Here is a 21,219-nt window from a genome sequence, read left to right as displayed (position 1 = left end):
GTGCGGCTCCCAAAGTAACACAACTCGCTGAAACACTAAAAACAAAGCGATGCCCTTTCACAGCTCTACATTGGGCAATTTGTGGTGTTGGGTGTTTTTAAAAGAAACACACACATGCACACAGACACACACACATAGTGCAACAACAGCACTCAACCTGTCCATCCCATCCAGGTCGAGGCTTGTCCTGTTTTAGCTCTGAAACCATCTCACATCAGAAGAGCTGCGTCAGAGTGAGAGTTTAAAAGGCTTTTAAACTCCCACCTGTTCAGACTGGTTCCTTTATTAGCCTGCATCATTCTAATGTTGTTCTTTTCTATCTTTCTTTTCATCCCCGTCTCTTCTCCAGATCCCTGTTTTCATTTGCGATGTTCTCTTTTCATCCCCTCTTTCTTTTACTCTTTAGCACATTGTAATTTATGCTGTATTTTGTGAAGCACACCTTGTGAGTCTGGCCTTGAACGGCTCTAAACAAATAAAGTTTATTATTCCTGTTATTTGCATAAAACAGAGAACGCTGTGCATCGCTGACATTCAACAGTTCATCAGGCATTCAGAGCCACATCCGTCCATTCTGTTGGATACACACAGGAACGGGGGGGGGGGGGGACTCGGAGGTAATCTGAGGGATCGGACGAATCAGAATAAAAGGATCTGAACGGGGAATAAGGAACGACCGGGGGGGAATAACATCACAAAAGACACTCCGCATGAATAAGGGATGGAGAATGAAAAGCGATAAAGGGGCGTTTGAGGACCAGAGGAATATCGGAGACTTTGATGTCGGCTGTGAAACGGTTCCCCGCTGCTTTGCGCTCGGCCTCCGGAGGCTGCACGTCGCCGCCTCGTCTCTAACGCACACGCCATCGTTTCTCCGTTCACCGGGAGGTCTGGGATCAGTCTGCACGCTCAGCAGATTGGATGCTCTGAGTCAGTTTGTGCAGGTTTAGTCAATGAGGCCTGGAATTTCATTAGGCTAATGCCGGGAATCAGCCGTTAATGTGTAAATGTGTGAGAGAGCAGCAGACTACAAATAATCCTTTATATCCTAACACACTCTAATCCCTCTGTGATTACTGCAGCAGGTACAGGGCAGATAATAACTGTTATTCTGTGTGATGTATTCACGTGCAGCTCTTATTCTATAAGCCTGAATATCTGGAGTCTATAAAGTGATTAGTCGCGCTCTGGGTAATGACATTCTGCTCCTATCTCCACTCATCCTGGTAAAACCCCCAAATTCCTCTGTTATCTCCAGACGTGTCCCAGTGCACTGTGGGTAAATTACTGCTCTCTGTTTTTAAGCGAGCTGGAGTTCATACATAAATATGAGCCTAATGTTCATTTGTCATTTGCTCTGCAATTTAATAGCTCAGTATCTCTCGTGCATTTTCATTCACGCCGACTGGAGAAGTTCGTGTTCGGCTTTGAACTCACTTTCGTCTTAATATATGAATTTTAAGACCCAAACCATCAGTTCTTTAACACATTAGTATCATAATAAATTAATAATAAAGCATAATTATGCGTCCAAGAGGAGGAGAAGTGGCCGAGAGGCTTCACTTTGTTCAGTGTTAATCTCTCAAATCAGTTTCTGAATGTGAATACGATGAATCTGTGGTGAACAGAAGAAAAGAGGTGGAGACCCATCAGCACCAGTTTATCTGTTTTCACATATAGATCGTTGTTAAAAGACTGTTCACTGTTTGTGTTTTGTGTCGTTATGAATCGTGCTCAACCCGTAAATGTAGATTTTCTTTTTAAAATGTGGAAATAATTATGAGATCAAAACGAGCATTCATGAATTTCATCACAGAAAAGTCTTTATCTGTATTTAGTTTACAGCTCAAAAAACACATTTAAATGGGAAGTTTTTCTCTTAACTGAATAAATAAACAATATTTTATTTAATAATTGACGAGAGAGTAGGAGATAAAACCCCCAGGTCACGTGTCTCTGACGGCCCGGCTCCGGTCACAGTGATTAACCGCCTGACGGAGGAGTGACCTCACTCAGCTCGATGCAGAATCCTGAATGTGATTTTCTTAGTGAAGCACCAAAGTGTTTCAAAGTGGTAAATACTGGAAACGCACAGCAACACTCCCGGCTCGCTGCTGAACGTGTTCCTCAGCTCCGCCATTAAAGAGGTGATAAGTGGAGACTTTTACTGCCCCCTTAAATTACACCACCTTAAATGTGCGCTGGGCTGATAGAGCTGTCTATCGGCCTCGGAGTCACTTTTACATCCGTCAGCTGCAGAAGCATAAAAAGCCCCCCGACCAAAACATCACATGACAAAGCAGCATCATTATTATGATTACAGCCTGGTGACACATCGGCTATTTGCTCTGCTTCCAGACTTTAATGAACCAGTTTACTCAACGTGGAAATGTGACTTTTATTCATGTGAATTACAGACGGGCAGATCTCCACTGAGTCACCACATCTACTTAGAACTCCTCAGTTTGATTAACTCCAACACAAAACAGTGTCATTTCCTCTTTGAATAGGAAAGTTCACAGGTGCAGAGACAGAGTTTGACTGAATATGAAGACGGAGGACATTAGGTTTCATTCTGTGGACATTTGGAGATTTGTTGTGATTTCATATTTACATTAGATTTGTGAGTTTAAAGCTCTTTTGTGTGTGTTTTATATGATCAAGTTTTCTCTGTGTTGCTGCTCGTTTCGGCCAGAAAAGAAATGTTTGATCCCAATGGGACTAATCTGATCAAATAAAGGCTGAGAATAATTATAATAAAAAAGGATTTCTGCCCCCCCACAAGGTTTATTCCAGCCCCAAAAAGTTCTTGAAATCAAACTTTAGTTTAAACCCTATAACTGCACAACAGACTAAATCCACAACTACCTGGGAAATAAAACAAATGCTAATGTTGCTGAACACGGTGGTAACAGGCCGATATCGTGTCTCCATCTTTTTCTGAAATCGAATCATGCAGCTTTAATATTTGAGGTTATAATATCTGAGTAATATCTGTGGATAGATGTTTAAAACCAGGATGCTGATCTGAAAGGAGCCTTTTTGTTCTGCAGAGAATGAAGTGATCACTGAAGCTTCTCCACGTTGGTCTCTTTCTCTAAATCCCCCCGAAAAAAACCTGTCATTAGATCTTTGTTGTTTTATTATTTTTTAACATCTTTTGAAGAGTTGAGATGGAACAGCGCCGAGCGGAGAGGCCACTGACCTGCGGTGTCATCCCATGACAGAGGTACATGATGGGGACGTTGTCGGAGTCCGGTCCCTGGTCCAAACACAGGTCGTCTCTCAGGCTGTTCTTCAGCTGGAGAGAGAGAGAGAGAGAGAGAGAGAGAGCGGGAGAGAGAGAGAGAGAGAGAGAGAGGGAGAGAGAAGGTGGGCGATGAGGAACGGACAGAACGTAATTGTAGAAAAGTGATTTAATGTGTCTGCAATTATGATCAAAGATGGATTTCTACAGCAGCAGGACACCTTCCTCATTCAATCTGAGGTGTTATCAAATCAACTGCTCACCTCACTCAGTGCAAACAGGCTGTCGCTGCTCGATGGAGACTCACCTGGACATTCATAAATCACAGAAACATGGAAAAGACAGAAAATGGCACAGAGACCAACTGTCCCCTTAGATTCAATCAAGCTTTGAAGTGAAACCAACATGACGATGTCCCCGAATCATCAAACTACTGAAGACACATAAAAAACGTCCTATAACACAACTAACTAACACAACAACAAAACAGACAGTGGTGAAAACAACTTTCTCAGGTGTATTAAAGTCAGAAGCTCCAGTCCAGCAATTTATAAAAATAACTGAATATCGGTATTAAACTGCTGCGAGACCCTGAGTGAACTGTTGTGGGTTGTTGGAGTTACACAACTCTCAGCTTCCCACAACACACAGACACACACATCAGCATAGTGTGTGTGTCTGTGCCCCTCGTGCATAGAGACAGGTTTCTGCATCTCTCCTCTCTCCCTCCACTCTGTCCATCTTTCTATCTCCACTTCTACATTATTAATTAAGCCATTATGACAGAGTGGGGCACTACACAGCTTCAGTGGAGTGGCTAAAGTGAAGACAAATGGGACCAGTGCCGGCTCATTAGTGGCTGGCAGTGGGAAGTCACACAAACACAGGAGACCAGCCGTCACCTCTCCTGGCAGAAGAGGATCTGCATCTCAGGAAGGAAGGACAGATCTTTTAACGTGGCACTAACCCACAGAGCAACAGTCTCCAATGATCCACACACAACAATCATTATATTCCATTTTATACACATGGATCATTTTGCAGAAACCTTTCCTTATGTATTTATGAATCCAGAGAAAGAAAAGAAGGTTTGAATGATTTGGGAAATTGGTAGAAAAAGAAGAATATTGTTCCTGGATATCTCTGTTTGCAGGTTGTCAAGAGAAGGTCAGACGTCCAGAGAGCAGCTGGAGCTGAGAGGGAAGACGTCACTTATGAAAAACCCACGAGGCGCCCGTTCTCTAAAGTTGCTGTTAAAATGAAATTGTTCCACTTTGGCAAATTACAGCAATTTCCTCAATAACCCCGGAGCTTCGCTTTCCACTGGTTCCAGTTGGTTCCAGTTTTCCCTGGTTATATTTAACGACTCAGACTGTGGTGATTTGAATGTGTTGTTACCTGATTGCACAAATAGAAAGTTCTAAGTTCATTTAGTGCAGCAGCTTCCACAGAGGAAAGTGGCAAAGATCTTTTCAAATGTGTTATTGTTGATGTTTAAAGAATAAAAGAATAAAAGACAAAGATTAACCCCTTGTTGACGAATGTCGTGAATTCGCCTCAAACCCCACTCTGGTCTTAATGCCGCCGAGGTGACGATTGTGCCTGATGGTGCAAATACTACACAAACCAAGGAAGGTATTGGATGCACTCTGCCGCCATCTAGTGGTCGGAGTGGAAAATACATTCTAGCCCCTTGGGACTGTGTAGCAAAATTATTTTGAGGTATTAAGCTGTAATGATGATGGAACAGCAATGATTGCACATAAACATATGTTGTTATTCAATTTCCATCAAAAGCAGCATCAATATAATAATCTGCATACCAGAGACTGGAAAATGTGTTAAATTAAGGTTATGCCCCGTTATGCCTAATGTTGCTAATTTGCCTCATACCTTAATTTTATATCTACTGTTTATGCTATATTGAAATTAGCAATATCCACTTAATTTAGCAACTGTATGACAGCCAAAAACACAAATAATAATTTCTTTATATAATTGGAAATTAATTCAGGCAATAAGGGGTTAACTATCACAGAGATGCTATGCACTTATTTCATAGTAATCTAACGTGTCTGTGTCTCGGTCTCCTTTAAGGTGAATTCATTAGTTCAGCTTCACCAGTGGCGGCCGTGTGTTGGACACTGGGTTCACCTCAGTTCCTTGAATGCAGAGACGTGTCCAGACAGAAGTGAATGTTGCAGCTGCCTCTGGAAAGTTCAGGGTCTGTTGTGCGTCGGCTTTGTGAGTCTCACGTCCTGAACCTTTCCTCACGCAGCCTGGGAAACATCCCGTGGCAGCAGCCATCTTCAGCTCCTCCATCCCAGTGACCTTTCCAGAGAGGTGATTTGAATAGAAATGCCTGTTTGTCTTTTTTAAGAGCCTCGTTGTGCGTCGCTGCTCCTCGTGCACGTGAGCTCAATACTGGAGTGAGGTGATTGGAAACACTAATTGGCTTCAACTCTGCTGGGAACAAACTCCCATTAAACCGAGTCCTGAAGGAGCAATACGTGGAGTTTATGACGGGTGAAGGGAGGGGACATCTTCATTTTCTACTAATCTCTTTCACATGGCCTAGAGAAGGCCTGTTCTCCATCTGTCTCCTTCCTGCAGCTCCACGCTCGTCTGCAGTCACATGACCTCAGTCACATGACCTCAGTCACATGACCTCAGTCCGGTGGGAGTTTGTCTCCTGATCCACCGTCGAGCGTCTGTTCCACAATATCTCACGTTGCCGTCACACATATTACACTCATTCAATAATACAGATTCTTTATTAATCCCCAGAGGGAATTTCTCTTCCCTCTCTGCCCCATTTTATACAGAGAGTCAGACGCAGCTCTTCAGTGTCTTGCTCAAGGGCACAACGGCAGTGTGAATGCTTGTGAAAACAAAGGCTTGCGATTAAAACTACACAACACGACTTTCAGCCTGATTTTGACAGATGAGGATGAAGACACTTTGCTGATTAATGAGTTTCTAAACATATCCTGACAATTCATCCAAAAATAGAAATATGGATGATTTGACAATTTCACAAAAAGTTAGATCAAGATCCACGATGATCGCCCCCTGGTGGCTGGCTTCAGTATATGTCAGACACCCTGCCTCCTCCATGTTGTTGGATGGGGAAAAAAATCAAACTTAAAGGTTTTTGTACACATCAAGTACATTATTCTCATAATGGTTTCAGTCATATTAGCGTGTTCTTGTCAAACTGATGTATGTTCAAGTGTTCATGTTTCATAAAGTAAAATATAACTTGACTATTCAATGAATTAATAAAGAGTCAAGTCCAAATAATGACTTAAGAATTAAGAATTCCTCAGTGGTATCTGGAGTGAGGAAGGAACATCTGTGGAAACTTATCATGAGTCAGTATTTTGAACTCCAGCTCCAGGTGTGAAACAGTTTGTGTTCCACATCAAACAGCTTGAGGAGCCTCATCTAATAAGTCTGTTTGTTCAATATTTACCTCCTGCAGCTTCTGTCTGGCGTCACGAAGGAGACGGGAGAACAAACATCTCCACAGATGGTATCGCACCAGAACACTTGTTCTCCCATCTCCTGTGAGAGCTGGTTTTATGTTGAGTATGTAAACTTAAAATCTACATCTCTCTGTGATAACGCTTTCATCTGTCGCGCCCGGAGCAGAGCCCCCCCCCCGCACACCCCCGTCAACAAACATCCAGCTCGCAGTGCGACTCGAGTGTTTATCCAACAACAAACACGGGAGGTGGCGCCGCGGCTGATTCCAGAGCCGGAGACTCATTTCTCTCTTTCTCCTCCATCAACTCAGAACGTCCCCTCATTGTCTCCAGAGGAAGAGCTGACGTCCTGCAGGGAGCCAGAGAGCCAGAGAGCCAGAGAGCCAGAGAGGAAGAAGACACGACTCAAACTGGATCTGCTCTCCACTCGTGTTTAAAAGGTTAAATCAAGTCCAAAAGAGAAAGTGGAATTATTAAATCATTTCCCTCTTCCTTTCACCGGGATAATTCGGCTCTGACTTCCTGTCGTTTCTTTCAATTACACAAAAACCCCTCCCACTGCAGTTGGCTGATGAAGAGGAGAAACCACGCTGGAGTTAAGTGGAGTAAAAAGCTTTGTGCTCTCAGGGCCTCGCTGTGAAAAGAGCCCTCACAGCTGCAGCAGGTGTCACGTGCTCTCCGGCTCAATCAACCTTAATGGAAAAGTTAACGTTCTACAGGTAGAACAACTTGAAACCATTAAGTGTTAATGGAAAAGTTTCAGCCGGAGGACGTGTTAACGGGGACACCACTCTGACTGAATGAGAGGGAGAGAGAGTGAGTGGGCGAGTGGACGTGAAACTGGAAGAACACAAAGATCTCAGGATGAAGAAGAGGAGTCGTACACGTAGAAGACGAAGACAACAGCTCTGATCTTTCCACAGCAAACAACAACAAACAATATCAAATATAGAAATATTGGATTGTGCAACATGTTTTAAACACAAGAAAAGGTTTTTGCAATAGGGACGATGAGATATTTATAATTGAAATATAGTTTCTCAATAAAACTGCAACCAGCAACGACTCATGTGCAGAAGCAGCTCTCTGCTCTATGTCTTCTCATAACTTTATATCCTGATGATGTTTGTGTTTTGTTCTAACTGCTCTGTGTTTGTTCTTTATCTAAATAAAACAACATTAATTGTGTGAGGCTGTAATTAAAGCTCTTTATAGATTATTGTTTTCCTTTTGTCTGAAACGTGACAATAGAGCAAAACATGTTCACACAACTCGTTGCTTTTTAAGCTGCCACAACAAAGGCCTGGCTTATTAATTTTAGATAAAGCTAACGAAGGAGAGTTTTGTTCCTATTTCATAATGAATTAAAATACTGCTGAATACTTGATGCTCTGCTCGGAGGAGCTTCTCTCAGAGTGTGAGCTCCAGAGGGGACGCAGTGGAGACGTACAGTGTGTGGTGGGTGGTGTTTGCTAAGCTGTGAGGAGGGATCCACGCTCTCCTCCGTGTGGCCTCCTGGTTCAGATCCGGTGAAACTCACCACTCCGTAGGCGACTGTGTTGCTGTAGGACCGGAGCTCGGGGTAGATGTTGGCGAGGAACCAGCTGAACGGTCGACAGCCGAGTCTGGACCTCAGGGCCTTTCGCTCAGAGACGTCCCCGATGTCTATTCCCGAGTTCTGGAGAAAGGAAATAAACACAAAACCCACACGTACAGTTAGTTTAATAAACTTTTACAGCTTCCGTCTGATCAGATGAGGAAGCTGAGATGTTTCTCTGCAACATAATTATTAACCCTGTGCTCAAATATGTCTGTTTATGATAAAGCTTCACGATGAATACATTAAGCTTCAACTGCTTAATCTCCAATGGAGCAGGAAATCATAAACAGCCGGAGCAGAGGTCAGGGCCTCAGGCGTCACTGCATCGTTATAATGATAAATCAATGACTAGTGAAGTGAAGGGGAAACTGCAGGAAGACGTGGAAGAGGAGTCACATGATGAAGAGAGTTCTAAATCTGAGAAGGAATTCACTGGAACAATCCCCTGAAGATGATAAAGAGTCACCATTTCATTGCAGGAGAATAAACGGTTGATAAAAAGACAAATTAAATTCACATTATCTCAGCTACATTATCTCAGATCTGTGTCATCATACAGCGGCTCAGATTAAACCACGTTCTAATCTGCTGGATCAAGCTTTAATAATCTGGATCCGCACCAGATCTCACACACGAGGAATCAGGCCTGGAAAGAAATTCCTGGATCTGAACTGGAAGCACAACTTGCCCCCATCCTACACTCGATGGGTCAAGAAAATTAAGGTTTTCCCTCAAGGGCTCTCTGAGGAAATTTGATAAAATCTGGAACCCCTTGTTGTTCATTATAGACTCGTTAGATATTACACCTGAGGAGTCAGATATCTGAGTTCTGCTGAAGTACCACTAAAACACCAAAAACACATTAACATCACCAAAATGTTAGTGTTAGTTTAATCTTGTGTGTATTTTGTTTTGTTTCTAGTTTATTTTTATCAATTTTTACTTAATTTTGTTGTTTTGTTTTGTTTATTTGTCAATTTTTAATTTTCCCTTCACCTAGAGACAGGTAGGGTTGGGGGGGGTGTGTGTGGGAAGAGGGCTGGGGGGTTACTGTTTATTGTAAAATGTGTACTCTTTTATGTCCTCATTTTGTATTTTGTAGGCTCAATAAAACAACAACAAAAAAAGAAATTCCTGGATCTGCCATTTTGTCTGTTTCCTGCTCAGCAGCTTTTTGAGTAATTTTCCTGAAAACAAATATATCTCCAGTAGAGAAAAGCTATCGGGTGATTTTTAAAAACCTCCTCAGTGACTGAAATCTGTTGGTTCAACAAAAGACAATGTTTGAATGGACTCTCAGTGGAAGCATGAAAAGAGAGAGAGAGTGTGTGGACGGTGCTGAACCAGAACCTCTGGGATCTGCCCCGAAAAACAAAAAGACCAAAACACACTGAACCTGTTATTTCTCACCAGGATTGATCGTTTGGGACATGAAAGATTTTAAAGTGACATGAGGAAACGTTTGTTCACTGCAGGATTCTATTTGGCAAAGAAAACTGGTGGTCTGGACATTTTTTTGTAAATGTCAACCTCATCGGAAATAAGAGTAAAAAGAAACAATAGCAGCCGAGAGTCACAGTTTTTAAAAGGAGACACATGATGGTTTTCTTTCCTCCAGTGTTTCTACCTCCACTGAGGACGTTATGGTTTCACCCATTTTAAGCAAGATAATTTAGAGAAGAAATCAGTCAGATTCAATTGCTACAGACTTTCTACAGAGTTTCTCTCTCCAGCACCGGAGCAGAAACTCCAGATCATCTCCAGTGAGCTCATGAGCAGGAGATCTTCTGTTTGTGACGTTTCTAACAAGCGACTGACGTGAAACACAAACATCTCAGAGGAGGCGGACACGTAAACCTGGAGAGAACAAACATGTGACCTCCACAGCTGAATTTAAACCTCCCGCCTCTTCGTCTGAAAGCTCTGGAGATGTCCCTGACGTTGTGAACACGTCTGACTGGAAACCCTCCAGCTGAGTTCCTTCAAATGTGAAAAGAGGAAAACCTCCAGCCCTCCATCGTCGACAGCTTCCGTCTCCTTTAAATCCAAACTGTCTGAAAACTGTTTTCAACCCGTGTGCATGCTCCACGGATTCACTGTGACCTCTGTGACCTCTGTGACGGTTGCTTGGAGATTCTGATCACAAATAAGCACGAGTGCAATTAAACCCACACACATCCTCCCACGCACAGAGTAAGCACAGTGTGTGTCTGTGTGTGTGTGTGTGTGTGTGTGTGTTACCTGCAGTGGAACGTTCCAGGCCATGTACACGTGACTCTTGTGCTGGTCCATCCACACCTCCGCCACCCGCAGAGCGTTGCGGCGCACGTGCACCGTCAGGTTCTCCGTGTAGGGCTTGTGGGCGCGCTCGATGTGGGCGATCCTGGAGCAGGGCAGGACCTCCACGCTGCCACCACACTGCCACACCTTCAACACACACACAGACACACACACACACACACAATGAAGATATGTGCCAGGTGCATGCCGGTTAATCCTGTGTCCTCTAACAAGGGGATTAAATCTTTACTGTGACTGAAGCTGCTTGATAGAATTAGTGAACATGAGAAGGAATCACCACAGGAGCACATGTGGAAACTGGCAGATATGTTTTACTCAGGCCGAGCCACCGTGAGACAGAATCTAAAACCTCTTCCATCTTTCCTCAGTCTTGTCAGGTAGCTACATCCATAGCTGCAGTAAATAAAGCCTTGTTTGTGTCCTTTCTTTTTAGATTCAGAACGCAGCACTGGTGAGAGAGCGGCTCTGACTCGTCTGTGGGAAACGAGACAATCCTCCTTATTAAGATGATTTGCACACGTTTAATAGAACCTGCTTTAACGTGCTACAGGGTCCAATTGATTTATTTGACCCCACAAATACAAAGTAAGGACAAATAAACAAATCAACTAGAAACTGTGCCCATTGAAAGAGGTCAACCAAACTGAACTCCCCCCCAAAACTCAAACTCTAACCAAAACAACTGACAGAACAAATTAGGACAGATTGAGAAATATTTAGTGGCTGAAATCATTTGAAAACAATCTGGACAATAACGTAAACACATCTACCATATATAGGAACAAACGTAGCCTCTGGGACCATGAACGTGAAGCCAAGAACCTGTGTTTCCTCAAATGACCAGCAGGAGGTGACGCCACAGGTTTTAAAAGAAGTCAGTTTCTACAAGAGTCTTGGAGAAAATACTGATCTATGTCTCAATGTCTAGTTTCAAGTCTTCCTCAATACAGCTGATGATCATTTAGTAAATTATGATCATTTAGAGACATAAAGATGATTAAGCATTAATGGAGGGGGGGGTGCACGCCATGTGACTGACAGCGAGTTTCATCCAATATCAAACTTTACAACTTGTTTGCGTTTGAATCTTCCTCAGAAGCCTTTTTCTTTCTGTCACAAACATGGAGAAGCCGATTGGAAACGCCTGTACTCTCTATTCCAGTCCTGCAGCTTGTTTGTGTGCTCACACTCTAATCCCCGCTGCCACTCGCCTTCCCAGCATCCTTCCACAGCGCTGGCTCTGGCCCGGCGCCCGGGCAGGAGTAAAGACTCCAGCCAGAACCTGGGATAATACATGCCTCCCTCAGAAATACCTCAGCGTTCTCCATAAAGGATTTACAACACGGGGTGAGAGCAGAGCGAGCTTCTCCTCCAGCGTGACCATCTTTGTCTGAGCGAGTGGGTGTGCGGGGCGAGATAGAGAGCGAGCGGAGGCAGAATGGAAGAGGGAAGACAAAGAGGAGAGATTTAGAAAGAGTGTGAAACACGAGAGCCGGAGAGAAGGTAAAGGGATAAAGGAGAATGGAGATAAAGTGGGAAGAACAGAGGGAAGATAAAGGAAGTGAAACACAGGGGGAGAGAAAGACTGCTTCTCTCACTCCGCCTGACTCATCCGTTTCCAAAAGCCTTTTCTCTTCTTTAAATAAAAATCATTCTCCCAACGGATAAATCAGGGTCGTGTTCGGACAGGCAGCACGGAACGTCACTGCTATTTAGAGAAGCTGCAGATGCCTGTGTGTGTGTGTCTGTGTGTCTGTGTGTGTGTGTGTCTCTATGTGTCTGTGTGTGTGTGTGTGTTAGTGTGTGTCGCCCAGACTAAACCAAGCCCATTCACTCTCCTCATTGTCTCCCCCTCTGTCGTCTTCGCTTCTTTTAAAAGTTTTAACGAGAAAAAAACGCGAGGCGACAACAAATGAATGAATTATAAATTGCTCCGGGGATGACCGGCCTGAGACAATGGGTATTAAATATGCAGAATATTATTCCACGCGCACGTGAAGCGAGCTCCATCACAGCAGGAGTGTGCAGGCCGGAGATATGCAGCGGGAAGAAGAAGAATCCTGGCTGATAAGAAAAGACGTCTGTGTTCGGTGTGACGGAAATAGAAAGAGAGTCGACCGAGTGTTTTCAGACTCAGACCTCAGGTTGAACTCACGTGGAGAACGAGGTGGAGGACGAGCGAGGCCCTGGAGACGTGAGCAGAACTGATTCTGTCAAAATATCACGGCTGATTTACATATTCATGGATCTGAAATAGAGGGTTTTACAGAGCGACTGCAAGGAAGTGGAAATATTGACTTTTCCTCCTCGTGTGCTTCTAGTTATTGTGGAGTGAAAAATAAAAACCTGACAACGATGATGTGTTTGTGTGTTTGTGTATGTGCTTGTGTGTGTCTCGCTGGGTCGAGATCTGATGAGTCATGGTTTCCTGTGGAGCGTCGGCCCCAAACGTTCCCACATTCTCTACTCAAGCTGACATATGTACAGATACTCGTATGTACTAATACAACCTCTGCAATCAGTCAAAATGCACTCAAATTAAAAAGTGACCCTCTGAAGGTCGTTTCTGTCATAAAGCTGATCTCAGACCTGCAGCTGGATAATCTCCTGACAATCTCCAGAGCGGCTGCATGGCAGGAAACGTTTGTGTGAGTTGTGATAGATACACAACAAGGATTCATCTTTACTGTGTTATCGTCCATTTAGGTTTAAATCTGTCCGGGTGTCGGGAAGGTGAGTTTGATTATGCGACCGGCTGCTTGAGGCCTCGCTGCTTCTCACTCCGCTGCCATCGGGTCAAAAGGCGTTTGAGCAATTTGTCTCCGCACGGGAAGCTGCGGTGGAACGAAGGAGCCGGATAATAGAGAGCAGCTTCTACAGAGCGACCACAGAGCAGCCAGGAGCTCGGGAGAAAAGCATCATCGGCCTGTGACGTCCCACTGACTCGAGAGGCGAGGAAACAACAGGACGTTCTACACCTCGGGCGGATTTGGTGATTTATATTCATGACATCACATCATGTTTATGATTTGAGGTGAAAGCCGTTTTTAAAAGGGAATATTTAGTGCTCCATCATTCACAGTGTGAGTCTGAGGCTCCTGCTCATTAACCCTTCACTGCAGACGGGGCCTCACACACAGTGGAGGCTGAACAGGGCGTCACATTCCTGGAGGTTATAATAATCTCTGGTGGTTCAGATCCACATGAGCTCAACGCTAGATTCACTCTTTCATCGTCTTAGGCTCCATGAACATCTCCTTCATATCGCTCTGCACTTTGTTTGACGGCTGTTAGTGAGAATCTCTATTTATTAGAAAAAGGTAAGATTGAGGGAATAAAGGGAAAATGAAGGAGGCGGCACCAGCTGTCAGCAAAACACAACTGGAGTGAGAGATAATGACAGTGAGGCCACACAACAACAATAACACATCAATCTTCTCTTTAAGCTGCAGCATCATCGATCGCTCACAGCTGTCCACTGAATCTGGAGCCTGAGAGAATCGTGCATTCCTCATGGTGAGATGTGTTCTTCACCCAGCGGCTGCACCAGTATCAGCACCAGCACCAGCACCAGCACCAGCACCAGTATCAGCCAGGCCCGGGCTCATCATCACACCCGTGCGTCAGTGATCGTAAATCACTCCACGCCCGAGCCCGAGTCAACACTCTCTCTCGCCTGTCTCCAGCGTCTGTCGAGTCTCAAAGCTGTTCCAGCAGCCGAGGCTACAAATCTGTCCCAGGAGGACGGAGCTGCTGCGGAGACGCCGTCCTCTTGAGGACCGGTTTGGAGCTGAGATCGTTGTGGAGGCTGCAGACGCTGTGCAAAGACTCCCGAGCAGCTTTAATCACGGATAGATCTCCTTCTGCACACACTTTCATATAGTAAGGTTTTATTTTGATATATTGAACTTTATGGCAGCACTGGGGTGAAGCCTGGTGTTTCCTGTTTGCATGTTCCCTCTGTGTCTGTGTGGGTTTTCTCTGGGGACTCTGGCCAAAGGCAGATTGAGGTAAGATTAAAGAGTTATAGAGTCGTTATAATAAATGTATGTAGTTGATTCTAACCTCATGACCACATGAGTAATGTGAAGGACTGAGGAAGACCCCGTTCTGTCAAAGTAAAGGTCGTTCTTCATCTCTGCTGATATTCAACACATCTCAGTTCGGACAGTGACAGCAGCTTCACAGGACACGCACCACACTGTGCACACGTGAAGCACTGCATGCTGGGAGAGGGGGGGGGGGGGGGGGGCAGGAACATGTAGAAACGTTTGCACGAGGTTGCTGCTGGTTAATAAGAAGTTAGTCTCTCACACCGACTCACCCTGATGCCGAGCTCCACGTTTTCTCCACCGTATATTTCCATGCCCTCATCGAGCAGGCCGATCTCCTCGAAGTACTTCCTGTCCACCACGAAGCAGCCAATCAGAGCCGGGCTCCTAAAAATAGCAGAGGAAATAATGTTTTCTACGGAACAAGATGCAAATCGCTCGAGAGTTTAAATGCAAAACAATGTTCAACACAAACACAAACACGAGCAGAGTTCTAACCCACAATTAGCCCCACACTGAGGAACGAGGCCCCGAACATCTATTTTCAAGTGAGCTGCACATTTGATGCTGTAAACATACGCATTAGACTTTCATGAAAACCCTGCAGTATACATTAGACTAACAAATGATCCCGCTGTCAACACGCTGCCTCACACAACACAACAGGACATGTGGAGGGAACCCTGGAGAGAGAGAGAGGAAAACTTCCTCCCTCAACATCAGACCGAATCAACAGGAGGGAAAAATCACTCCTATTAGTATTCACACATCTCATCTTATCAATATGAAATACAGCCGCGCTGCAGACATTAATTTGATTCAGTGACATCATGAAGGCTGAAAAAAGTCAGGACTCAACATCATGCATGGTTCAAAAATGCATTTTAAAAAATATCTCTGGATCCTATTGGACTTTAGACTAGATCAGCAAATCAGTTATGATCATACGGTAGGAAAGACGTCACTGTGAAGTCAGAAAGGAGCATCGTACAGTGGAGACACCGTTAAACTATTTAAATAATATCACTAGAGAGAAAATCTACAGTTTATTTAGATTAACTAATTACTCACACTGTAATACAGGACTCACTTCAAATGTCTAATCAATCAAATAAATGAAAATGGGGGCAATAACTTGTGATAAGGCAAACTCAATTAAATAGTCAAATTAAACTTATATAATAAATAATATAAACTATGTATTTACATCAGAAATTAGTCTCTTCTTTAACAAACTGCTTGACGGTCATACGAAGGGGGGGGGGGGGGGGGGGACTAGTAAACACACCCAGTGACTAATAACACTTGACAAAAATAAGGTTTAAAAGAAAGAATAATAATTGGGGCGATTCATCTTCCTCCGGTTCAGTATTGAGCAGCGTTTGTAGAAATCTGCATCATTGATTTTCTCTCTGTGAACTAACACAACAACCTCCTGGAAATATTGTCGAGTCTGCAAGTTTCTTTTTTTTCTCTCTTGTTGCTCTGCAGGATATCTGAGCAAGTTTTATTCTGCAATTGCTATTCCATCTCAGGGCAGAAGCTCCAGAGTCGGCTGCAGCACATGTGGAGTAATAAAGGAGACAGAGCTGTTTACATCCGTCTTTTTATTTACTTAAATTTTTTATATAATAATCACATTGGAACTGTGTTTTTAATGGTTTTTAATGAAGAAATAATGAGCTTAGTAGGTGATAGTATCAAACCTGCTTCCATATGCTTCAAGGCAAATGATTAAGAATTAATATTTCACTGATATTTCATGATACCTGAGGACAAAGCCCCTCCCCCCTCCCTGTGCCCACCTGATGGGGGCCGTCTGGTTGCGTTGCGTCCACCAGGACTTGGGCGGGTTGAGGTATCGACACCACAGCTCCCAGTCGAAGCCCTGGGCGGACAGTGGGTACTCCTCGATCTCGAAGGTGTCGTACTTGATGTTGTCGAACGAGGGAGAGACCACGCGGGTTCGATCCTCTTTGATCCGCTGCAGGATGGGCTCGGCCCTGCAGCACCACAGAGAGGATCAGAATCAATCCAGAGCAACAACACATAAACTGAAGGAATAATCATTACAACATTAAACATTCTATATATAACACCACATATTTGTACTAAATATATTAAGCTACAGCAGGACCTGTTCTTCTTTGAGTTTAAATTATAGAATTTAAAAAGTCTCCATGAACAACAGTGTCTCCTTGTAGTTTGATGTTTAAATACGATGGTGGAAACTTTTCCTCGAGCCCAAAAAATTAATTTTCATAACACTAAACTTGTTCCTTAGCAACACAACTGCCGAGTTCAACATCACTCAGATGAGGAGGTTGGAGGAGATTGGTTTTTCCTCATGTGATTTATTAAGATTCACAATCATTACAGTGATTATAGCAGAAGGGAAAAGCAAAAATGAATAAAAAAAACATCCTCCAGCTTCTGGGCAGTTATTTTCATACCCGTCCATAATAAAATAATAAGTTTGACTAGAAAATGCGTTTCTGTGCTCGATCACAACCCGAGTCCCAGCAGCTCAGGATGTGAGTCGACATGTGCTCCAGTGCATCGGAGCCGTTTTTCATGTGTCCTGCAGCCGGAGGCAGTTTGAGTCTTTGTGGAAGCAGCGTGTTTGATTCAGAGTCAAACCCCCGAGTCGGTCGGTTCTGTGTCCAGCAGCAGAGGACCACAGACAGATGCATGCAGGGAAAGAAAAGACAAGCTGGAGCATTTGAACACCAACCTGCAGGTGGAGAACAAACATGAGATCAAAGACTTCATCCTTCATCCATCTCTTAAATCAAATCAAGCTGCACCGACTCACACACACGTGAATATCAAATCCTCTGATCCTCAATTATTCTCTGGGAAATCAACAAAAAGTAAATAAACTTGAATGCAACAATAACTTCTACAACTTCTGCTTCTCACCAGCTCTAGAGGTCGGCTGAGATCAAATCCTTTCATCTAAATCCAGAGCAAAGAGGGAATATAAAAGAGGAGGAAGAGAAAGGAGTGATTGTAAGTCCAGGCTGGAAGCGGAGGAGTGGATCCTCAGCGCTGACTGGATTAAGAAGGTCAATCCACCAGTGAGCCGTGAGGATGGAGCTGAATCAATGACCGAGGTTCTGAGAGGAGCCAGAATCAGAAGGAGCATCCTGGAGAGGATCTCGGCCTCGTAGACTATTCCAGAGGTTTTAGATTTAACAAGAAGGGAAGTGAAGGAGCTCCAGGGTCCAAACAGGAGGCGACCAGAACCTGGATATCAGACTGGACTCAGTCCTGGAGGTTTCTCTGATGGAGAAAGAAGAATCCCAACGTGTGGTTGATGCAGTTGATGAGAGAATGTGAAGGAAACAACTTCTTATCATCTTCAAACTGCAGCTGCTGCTCCGGAGAAAGATGAATAACATCTTTACTACGGGAGCCTTGAGGGACAAACTGCCCACGACCGTCTCCACACAAACGAGGAACCTTCCCTCACAACCTTCATGTTTCATTAGCTCGGCCCGGCAGAGGTGTGTGGTAATAAATCCAGAGAGCAGGAGGAACTGGTTTATTCTGCACGCTGCTTGTTCGTTAGCGGATTGAACCTCGACTCCTTTTCCTCTCTTCTGCACATTAACACTGAAACGACGAGAAAACACAGGAAGCCTCAGAATCTAGTTTGTGGGAGAGAATCCGGTAGGAAACCAATTAGTGGGACCTCCACATCAAAGGAGGCTGCGCCAGTCAAGGTAAAGTTTTCACAGCTCAAACTTCATATCGACCTGGAATAAAGTCCCCCCCCCCCCCCCCCCCCCCGCAGCGGAATATGAAGATTAGACTGAAGGTGAACGTCAAAGTACTGAAAGTCTTTATTCACAGTCTATGTTCTAAGAGTGAAGAAGAAACTCCAGTGGCCTCAAGAGTCAAGTTTTAAAAACATATATGTTTCATCAATTAAGTATATGTGAAAGAGCAAAAAGTAATTTATTCGATTTAATAATTAAATTGCTAATTTAGTCAATAAATCTACTTTTTTCTAATTTAGATTACAGGGAAAATCATGTGACTCAAGTTATACTGATTTAAATTTAGGTTTAAAAATAACAAGAAAACTTTACCTTGATCAATTTATATTGTTTTTGTTTTTATATATCATATCATCATCGACGATTAAATGTTTATGCTCGTCTATTTGAGGTGTTACGGTAAAGGTGCTCCGAGCGCACAAACACCGTAACACTCTAATAGACAAGCCTCCGATTTGTGTTTTGCCTTTTGTAGTTGTGTTGTTGTGGCTTTTGCATTCCTCTTTTGTGTTGTGAGCTTGTGTGCGACGTCTTGGCCTCCGCAGGTCGACCCTGTACTGAGTCTGCTGTTGTCAAGTCAGCAGGAGACAAAGGACTCAATGTGTTTCTGAGGAAGAGGAGGGTCTGAACATTTGGTTCCTCTTCCTCTCACCCCCCCCCCCCCCCCCCCCCCCCCCCACTGGCATGAGCAGACATGTCATTACTCTGTCCCCTGATGTTCTTTGTGTACATGTGGATGACGACTGGTCGAGCACATGTTCAGGAGCTGCAGAGGATTATTGTGATTACACAGTCAGGAAATCACTGGAACAGAAAACCGTCTCTAATTGCTTGTGTTTGAAAATAGCCGGCGTTGCTGATAAGTCAGTGAACGATTATGCAGATAAGCAGTCGGTGCTTTGTTGGTAATTATACAGCAATTTCTCTACATCCAACAGAACATATACATTTATATATATATATTATAATGTGTGAGAGGGAGGGTGGGATTCAGAGTCGAGGAAGGAGCGAGCAGGATTCAGAGGAAGGTGTTTGTGGAGGAAGACAAAGGAAGAGAGCAGGGGATTGAGAGGTCTGTAGGTTCTCCACCTCTTTTCATTAGAGCGGGTGAAGTCACACAGTTTACTGAGGCAGCTCATCACGGCACTCGTCACCAGGTGGAGAACAAGAAACTGAAGTGGATTGAAATGTGAGCAGTTTAAGAGAAAGTGGACAAAATATAAAACATTCACCTCCAGCTGAGTTCTTTTGTCTCTCTGCAAATGATTTCATTAGTCACACACCAACGCCGCCTCTGTGGTAATATGTGGGAGGTGTGTGTGTTTGTGTGTTTGTGTGTGTGTGTTTGTATCTGAGAGAGAGAGAGTGAGTGGGTGGAGGAGTAGGGGGGTGGGGGGTGAAAAACCCTGTAAATGTTTCCAGTTCAATCTGGAACACAGCAGCAACAAATGTTATTCTGGATTCCAGCCCAGGCATTATGATGAAGTGTGTGTGTGTCTGTGTGTAAGTGTGTGTGTGTGTCTGTGTGTGTGTGGGCTAGAGCCAGGTTCGTATGAGGCAAAATCTCTTCACTGAGGTTCTGGTTGAGATTAGGGATAAAATGGTGATTGTGGTTGTGTTGAAATTAGAGTTGTTGCGTTGAAGTCACGGTGATGCCACGTTGCTTCTTCTAAATGATTTTTCATCACAGTGTCAATTTCACTCTGTAGAATATTGTTTTAAACAATGTTTGTAGAGTTATTGCAGGACGGGAAGATCCACGGCTTCAAATCCTGGTGTTTAATTTGTGGTGTCACAGAAATCACACCAGAAATCCAGGTAGAAGTCATTGAGCAGACACACAACCGACACGCAACAGACACGCACACTGTGTGAACAACAGATGCACACGAGAAGCAGCGGTTGCGTTTGTGTGTAGGTGTGTGTCTGTGTGTGTCCTCATTCAAGCCTGCGTGTGTGATATTCTTCAGCCTGTCAGGATGATTAACAGACACACACACATCCCTGCTGCTGGATGCAGTGGTTCCAGTGAGTGAACCTTGAGGAGCTGAAGTGTCACAGCTCACACGCACTGACATTGAAGTTTTGTTTAAAAAGAAAAAAGCACTTGATTCCTGTCGGAGGAGTTAATGGAGTTCAGAGGAGAACGTGTCGGGAGCCGCAGCTGCCCAGCGCGGTGATGGATGAACCAGGCCCCGCTCCTCTAATGAGGTCAGTAATTAACCACTACTCCCAGTACTTACTCTATTTAATGGATTCATTAGGAAATATTTCCGCTGCGTGTCAACACGACGGAACGCGAAGCTGCTATTAACTCCGTTTCTCTAAAGGTTAAAGGTGAGAGTTGTGTCAAGGAAATGGAAAAATGTTCCTCATTAAAATGGAAATAACATTTTTATCAGGATCATCGAAGGAGGAAAAAGTCACGAAAACATAAAGTCCTTCACGTTTGATCACTAAAATCAAATCAGTCAATTTTGAAACCAAGTCAAAATTTAAAGTAAAATGCGTTTGTGAGCAGCCATCGCACACGAGGCACACAAAGGTGGGATCATGAAGAACACACAATTCACTCCAGTACAAACACTTCTATCTACAATCTGCCATGTGTGCATCCTCCCTGTCTACAGGTGAATCTATCTCTGGGTACAGAGGTCATCCTGAGTGCGTCTCCTTCAGAATCCAACACATCCTCTTGTGTGTGTTGTGTGTCTCCTTCAGAATCTAACACATCCTCCCGTGTCTG

General features: G+C 44.0%; 1 protein-coding gene across 1 annotated transcript in view; it reads right to left on the bottom strand.

Moving 5' to 3' along the window:
- LOC128444703 (polypeptide N-acetylgalactosaminyltransferase 18) overlaps positions 1-21,219 on the bottom strand; it is an 84,470-nt gene that overhangs the window by 7,583 nt on the left and 55,668 nt on the right. The window contains exons 5-9 of the mRNA XM_053427312.1: positions 16,494-16,691; positions 14,961-15,075; positions 10,577-10,762; positions 8,276-8,413; positions 3,206-3,301 (exon numbers count right to left, since the gene is read on the bottom strand). Of these exons, the coding sequence (XP_053283287.1) occupies positions 3,206-3,301; positions 8,276-8,413; positions 10,577-10,762; positions 14,961-15,075; positions 16,494-16,691 (733 nt within the window). The remainder of the gene's footprint in view (positions 1-3,205; positions 3,302-8,275; positions 8,414-10,576; positions 10,763-14,960; positions 15,076-16,493; positions 16,692-21,219) is intronic.

The sequence above is a fragment of the Pleuronectes platessa genome, chromosome 7 (genome assembly GCF_947347685.1).
Source record: "Pleuronectes platessa chromosome 7, fPlePla1.1, whole genome shotgun sequence".
Taxonomy (NCBI): domain Eukaryota; kingdom Metazoa; phylum Chordata; class Actinopteri; order Pleuronectiformes; family Pleuronectidae; genus Pleuronectes; species Pleuronectes platessa.
This window is presented reverse-complemented; position numbering and strand designations above follow the sequence as displayed.